Source organism: Plasmodium knowlesi, assembly GCF_000006355.2.
Source record: "Plasmodium knowlesi strain H genome assembly, chromosome: 10".
NCBI lineage: Eukaryota > Apicomplexa > Aconoidasida > Haemosporida > Plasmodiidae > Plasmodium > Plasmodium knowlesi.
This window is the reverse complement of record NC_011911.2, coordinates 50,502-57,500: the sequence shown is the minus strand read 5'-3', so window position 1 is coordinate 57,500 and position 6,999 is coordinate 50,502. Positions and strand designations below refer to the sequence as shown.

The 6,999-nt window shown below is 36.3% G+C and overlaps 2 protein-coding genes across 2 annotated transcripts; one reads left to right on the top strand and one right to left on the bottom strand.

Moving 5' to 3' along the window:
• Positions 1-2,267: 2,267 nt before the first annotated feature.
• PKNH_1000900 (KIR-like protein) lies at positions 2,268-4,040 on the top strand (the record flags this gene model as incomplete). Its single annotated transcript, XM_002259459.1, has 3 exons — positions 2,268-3,280; positions 3,357-3,630; positions 3,762-4,040. The coding sequence occupies 3 exons, from the start codon at positions 2,268-2,270 to the stop codon at positions 4,038-4,040; spliced, it is 1,566 nt and encodes a 521-aa protein (XP_002259495.1).
• Positions 4,041-4,724: 684 nt separating this feature from the next.
• PKNH_1000800 (uncharacterized protein) lies at positions 4,725-5,926 on the bottom strand (the record flags this gene model as incomplete). The annotated part of the gene is made up of 2 exons (XM_002259458.1): positions 4,725-5,063; positions 5,618-5,926. The coding sequence occupies 2 exons, from the start codon at positions 5,924-5,926 to the stop codon at positions 4,725-4,727; spliced, it is 648 nt and encodes a 215-aa protein (XP_002259494.1).
• Positions 5,927-6,999: the final 1,073 nt, after the last annotated feature.

Sequence of the window (6,999 nt, the reverse complement as noted above, 5' to 3'; positions counted from 1 at the left end):
TTCTTGTTCCGATAACTTTAAACCTAAATAATGCGAAATAATACATATGCAACCCTAATAAGTGAGAAATATTTACATGTACACCCTAATAAGTGAGAAATAATACATATACCGAACCAAGTATCCTGACCCCCCCACAGAACGGTGGTACGTATACGCGGAAACCTCAAGAAGAAATTCAAATACCCTAAGACCATACTAATTATCACCCTGCAACATATAAATTCCTATATAAATTGAAAACCTTATTTCTATTCGCCTAAACATTGTACCTCCTATATACCCTAAGAAAACCCCTAACCCTGAATCTTAAAACGTGTGAACCCTAAAAACTATATAAGTCATGAAACATAATAAACCCGAATCCTATATACTTAACCTTCTGCACCCCCTGCCCCCCCCATTTCTTTCACTATTTTTATTTTCTTTTTCTCTTTTGGACAAAATTTATCTGTGTCACAAATTTATTATTAGGGAATATCATTCTTTTTTTCCTTTGGACAAAATTTTCCCCTGTCACAAATTTATTATTAGGGAACATCATTCTTTTTTTTCCTTTCTGTATTGGGATTGGTGTGTAGTTTTCCGTTAGTCCTGCCATTCGCTCTGCCTTCCTGTCTACCAGAAGTTTTCCCTTTTTTCCCCCATCAAAAAAGCACCTGAACCCGAAACCGGAATACTAAACCCTGCAACCTTATTCCTGTACCCCTAAAACCGGAACCCTGAATCCTATACCTTGAACGTTCACTTCCTATTATATTTCTTCCTTCCTTACACACTTATATTAAAGCACATATATTCCTTTTTTTTGACAAATTTATTATATAAGGGTACATTTCGCTTTTTTTTTTGCGGGGTTTTCGGATTTGTGTCTATTTTTCGCTTTCTTTCAGTATCCCATTCCGACTATCCGGTTTTCGCGTACCATCCGCTTGGTGTGTGGCATCCGGTTTACCTTCCTGTCTGCGAGGAGTTTTTCCTTTCCGCCCCCCCCCCCCTCAAAACAGCTAAAGCTAACCCCGCAACTGGACTCCAACAACCCTAAGAACTTATTCTAACACCTTCCAACCTCCTTTTTATACCCATAAACCCCTTTCTCATACCCTATAACCTTCTTCCTATACCCCGAAATCTTTACTCATAAAGCCGGAACCATATTCCCACACCATGAAAAACTTACTGCAGTAATAACCCTAAAACCGTATTCTAACACCCGTAAAAATTTACTACTAAATCTAGAATCTGACTTCTAACACCCTCAAACTTAAAGCCAGAACCCTAAAACCTGAGCCTGAAGTCTTAAATGCTAATATCTAAATGGCTAAATATTAAACCATGAAATCTTAAAACTAAAGACAGAATCTGACTTGTACATCCTCCTGACAACCCCCTTCAACACTTCTCCAATCATCTCGTTACAATGCAAAAATTAAAATGCGAGGGTGTGCGCACCTCCTTCAGTCTCTTATTTTTTCTACTTCGGAAGGTCCGAAATAATGAACGTTTGGAGAAGTATTTTAATGTGTTCCCCTTAGTCTCCCCTGTAATTATAACCTCCTGTTCTTGTACATAATATTTCGTGTACTTAAATTATAGATAATATAACTGCATGATGTTGGAATTTTGTAGAGGTTAAGTGTTCAATATGGTGAATGTTAAATATACGTAGGAGAAGTATAGTTTATGTGTGAACGGAAATAGGGTGATTTTAGAACAATTTTAAGTATTAGTAATATGCTGAATGGAGCATATATGGACATATTTATTTACTACTTTATTTATGTGAAATGTACCCAGAGAGCGCAAAAAGAGCATAACGGAACAGGAATTGCAGCTGCCACCCCTAAAGAGGGAGCAGCAGGAGGAATATTAATTTTAGTAGCAGAAATTAAAATCATCCCATTATGTTCTCCCAATCTTCTGTGTATATTCAATAATTAATATAGCGCGTACTGAGTAACATACTCTAAACATATAGGTAGCATACAAATAATATATAGAATAATACTATATATATTTATATAAATCTTCGTTCAGAGTGAAGTACGTTTTATAATAGAAGGGGAAAAGTGAATGCATATTTGATTGAATTGTGCGAGCACTGAAGAAATTCAATATATCCCATACCTTTACATAATCATTGCGGAGTGAATGCAGAGTACCTGTGTATTCAGAGTGTGCAGAATTATGGATATATAGGAGGGGGGGGGGGGGGTAGCATGTTCTAGAATATGTTTATTCTGTGTATATAAGAATGTACATACAGGATGAGTGGAGAGGGAACCCCAGGAGATGTATATAATCAGTGGAATCAGAACGCAAGAATTTGTACATGCTGTTCAGAGGCAATAAATATAACGGTACAAAATGTGTGCGATATATTACAGTCTAAATTAGCGAAGCATGGAGGGCTCACTAAGGATACGCAAAGAATTTTAGAAGCTTGGTGTGATATTAGGAGCGCGGGGGAGGAAGATCTGAAATCTGCATATTGTGAGTATTTTTACTATTGGCTTGGCGATAAATGCCTAAATGAAGGGGGGGGCAAGGATTCTTTTTCGCAATGTATGAATGATATATATGATGTATTGAGGAGGCATCTCCCCATAGGAGGGATATCTGGGGGGAAGGGTTGTTCCCCCATATATTCCAACCTTGGGAAGGACGATTTTCCATCCATGAAAGTCTTATTTGATTATAGAGGGAATTACGACACAATAAGGAAGGCGATTCCAGATGGGGGGAAATTGAATAATGGAGCTTGCAAAGGGACTTATGGTGGGAAGACGGACGGTTGTAAGGCTCTTATACAGGAAGTTGCTACTGCTTATAATAAAATGGAGGACCACTGTCCATATGCGAATAGTAGGGAGGATACGACTGATTATTGTGAGAAGTTTTGTAGAATGTTTGGACGGGGGGACATTAAGAGCCTGAAGGAACTTATGGGGGTAGTAGGAATGAAGAGAGGAAATGTAAAAGGAAGAAGAATCCACTGCTCCTTTGAGGAGGACGATGAGGACGATGATGAGGATGACGAACTAGACGAAGAAGACGATGACGAAGAAGACAATGATGACGATGAGGAGAAGGAGGAGCATCTTGAAGAAAAAGCTGACGAGGGGGAACAATCTGACACGCAAGTTGGAGAAATACTGCAGCCTCCTGATAGGGAACAGAAGGAGGAGAAAGTTGTGGGAGCTATAGCCCCCCATACAGAAAGTGAAAGAGGGGTCACGGAAGACCAATCTTCTACATTCCAGGGGGATGTTGGGGGGGGGTCTGCAAGCGGGAGTGGCTCCTCTTAGCACTACATCCATCTCGGAAAGTGGAGGTGCTGTTCTTGGTGTTCCAAGAGCTCCAGTGGAGTCTGTAGGAGGTGTAGGAGGTCTGGGTGGTACAGTAGTGTCTGCAGATGAAGGGTCTCATGGAAAAACCCTGGGGAAACTTCCCCCAGGGGAACCACATGAACTGTCGCAAGGAAGGGGGAGTGTTCAAACGGTCATGGGGAACTCGGAAGTTCCGAAAGTTGTATCGTCTCCAGCGGATGCCACTCCTATTACACCCTCTGCTGTTGGGGCAGCGGCATCTGTAATAGGACTTTCATTAATCGTTTTCCTTCTTCACAAAGTAAGTATCATATTGTATACTTAACATGTGATTAATAGGACTATTATCGGTCATTATTGTTATAAGGGGGGGACGTAGAATATAGTACGATGCACATTGCACATGTTTCCATTATTTGTCCCTTTTCGCAGTACACATCTATATTTTCTAAGCTGAAGAGTTCTCCTAAGGGCAGGAGCAGCAAAGGAAGGAAAAGAGGAAGATCCATTGGACACCACTTTGATACATTCACAGAAGACTACACTTCAACAGTAGCAGACTCAACATACGATTCAATGGATGATTCAGCAGAATACTCGGGGAATGAGTCAACAGGGGGTTCATTATCATATAGTGAACATTCTAGAATAGCATATAGTAGACCGGATCACAGGAATATAGGTTACCCATCGTATATAATGGAACGTTGAATGTTTCTCCCTAAAATACTTATAATCAGTTGCTCTATTAAGCTCATAATCATTTAAATAATAATATGTGGAAGAACAAAATTTATATAAATGGACATGAATAATATTTAACGTAGAACGGAAATAAGGATAAATTCCCTTGGAAGAAAGGAAAGGGAAGAAAGCAATCAAATGGAAGGAACAAATAAAGAAAAAACAAATAAGGAAAAACAAATATGAAAAAAACAAATCCTTCCGCAAGGATAAACATGGAATATTTGCAGTTATGACAACACTGCTATATTATTAAAAAATACATGGAGATTACATAAGTGTGCAAAATACAAAGCACAAAGTGTAATAGAATTCAATAGAATATATATATATAAGGAGAAAATAATTAGGGGATATTTTATAAAAAAAAAAAAAAAAAAAAAAAAAAAAAACAACGTAACAAATATAATAAACGTTTGAAATATTTGACACAAAAAAAAGAAGAGAAGAAGGAAGTGTTTTTGTAAAAAAAGGGAAAATGAACACACTGAGGAGTTCAAAAAAAAAAAAAAATATATATATAATTATTAAATGTTATGAGCTCTTATAGAAGTCATATTTGTGTTCTATAACCTCCCTTCTGTTCATTACCTTCAGGCCACATTGCTGTACCTCAGATGAAGGGTGTGGAATCGCTGTCTTTCTCTTCCTTCAGCGTTTTTTCTTCCCCTTGAGTGCTTTCTCCATTCTTTGTTCCCTCCTTCCCTTTACGCGCTCCCTTTTGCCTGACTGACCAGATTCAGGTTGCTCCTGTTCCGATTCTGGTGCTTGTGATGGTGACGATTGTGATGATGTTGAGCAGGAGGATGGTGAGGATGCTGAGGATGGTGGCCCTAGATCTTTTTCGCTTTCGTGGCACACCTCCTGGTACAAATCCTGCTTTGGTGTTTTTTCACCCGGCTTATAGCCTACATGGTATACAATTTGCTTTGGCATTTTTGTTCTCCTTGGTCTTCTTCTACAACAATTAGCACAACAATTAATACACCACTAAAAAAAAAAAAAAAGAAGAAGAAGAAATAAAAGAAAAGGAATAAAAAGGAAAGGAATAAAAAAGGAAAAGGAACAAAAGGAAAAGAAAAGGACAAAAAAGGAAAGGGAAGGAATAAAAAGGAAATGGAAGGAATAAAAAGAAAAGAGAAGGAAGTGGAAGGAATAAAAAGAAAAGAGAAGGAAGTGGAAGGAATAGGAATAAAAAAAAGAAAAGGAATAAAAAGAAAAGGAAAAAAAGGGAAGGAATAAAAAAAGAAGAAAGAAAAAAAAGAAAAAGGAATAAAAAGAGAAGGAAAGGAGTAAAAAGAAAAGGAAAAAAGGGGAAGGGAAGAAAAGACACATGTAAGATGATGTGCTCAATCTATTACTGTGAAAAATAGAACATAGAATACGGTCTACATTCTACATATATATATTATGGAATATATTTCTACATTATATATCTCATGGAATATATAATGTGGAATGTTAACAATGAAACATATTATATGTTAATAATAGAATATATATATTATTGGAATGTTACAGTGAAAAATATATATATATATTACCAATCTACACAAAAATTGGAAAGAACCCCATATTGCAGAGACAATACCAAGAAGAAGGGTGATGGCTATGCTGTTATCACAGACGTTAATACCAAGTCCCGCAGCATCGTTCCCACTTTTCTCCGTAGCACTTCCCACCATTTGTTGACATAGGTTCTTGAATAGATCTGTATATGTTTTCCAACCAGTTTTTAGACCCTCCACTACGGTTTTCACTACATCACCGCTCCCTGTATCACTTGCCACCACAGCAGTACATTGTAATACAAGAAGTGCATTTATTGTTATTATTCTTCTAACATAATACATTTTAACATTATAATATGGAAAAGTACATTGGAAATTCATGGCAATCTATATGTCAAATCTTCCGGTAAAGCGTTACATTTATATTCGTTTGGGGTCCATTGTAATTAGTATTGATTTCTTCCGAATTTGCATTTTTTGGGGGGGTAATCAATCATCTATACTTTTTTGGATAATCTATACTTTTCTGGGGGGGGATAAATTTGGAAGAACCTATTATTGTATTATGGTGAAATATTCTTTAACATATTCCTTAAGTAATTTTTAGGGATATCTTTTTAACATATACTAATCTACTCTTCAGAAGAAAATTTTTAAATAGATTCCTTAGAGAAAGTTCTTCATGCACTCCTCCTGAAGTAAAATTCTAAATGCATTTCTTCTGAAGTAAAATTCTAAATACATTCCTTCTGAAGGAAAAATTTTCAAATACATTCCTTAAGGAAGTTCTTATAGTGCATTCCTTAGAGGGAAAATTTAAATGAATTCCTTAAGTAGAATGTTTCCCAGAAGAATATAATTATGGAAAATTTTTCCCTTAAGGCACTTGGCCTTTTTAAGGCGGAAGATTTTCTTTAACACCCTATTTGTTTACTTTATTCTTTCTTTGGGGGGTAGGGGAAAAAAAAGATTATCCTAAAGCACATAGAAAATTGTTTCTATAAATTTTTTTTTTTTTTTGCAGGAATTTTTTCGGAGAAGAATTTTTTTTCCTGGAGGAGAATTCTCAAGGAAAATTTTTCTGTTGGAAGAGGACCCTTCTTTCCTAAAAAGTTTTTTTTTGAGCAAAAATTTTCCTTGGAAGTATTTTTTTTCCTAAGAGCGTAATTTTTCAAACGTACTTTTTCTCTGCAGGAATCATTTCCCGATGAATTCTAAATTACTTCCCCCAAAAGGTATTTCTTACAGTAAAATTTTCCTCTAATAATTTTTTTTTTCAGAAGGAATTCCTTTGGAGGAATTCTACTAATAAGAGATAGAAAATTCCCCTATATCTTTTTATGACGAAAGGTTCTTCTCAAGAAATTCTATAGGAGAAACCTTTTTTTCCCCTAATTTCCTATATTTTAAGGGAA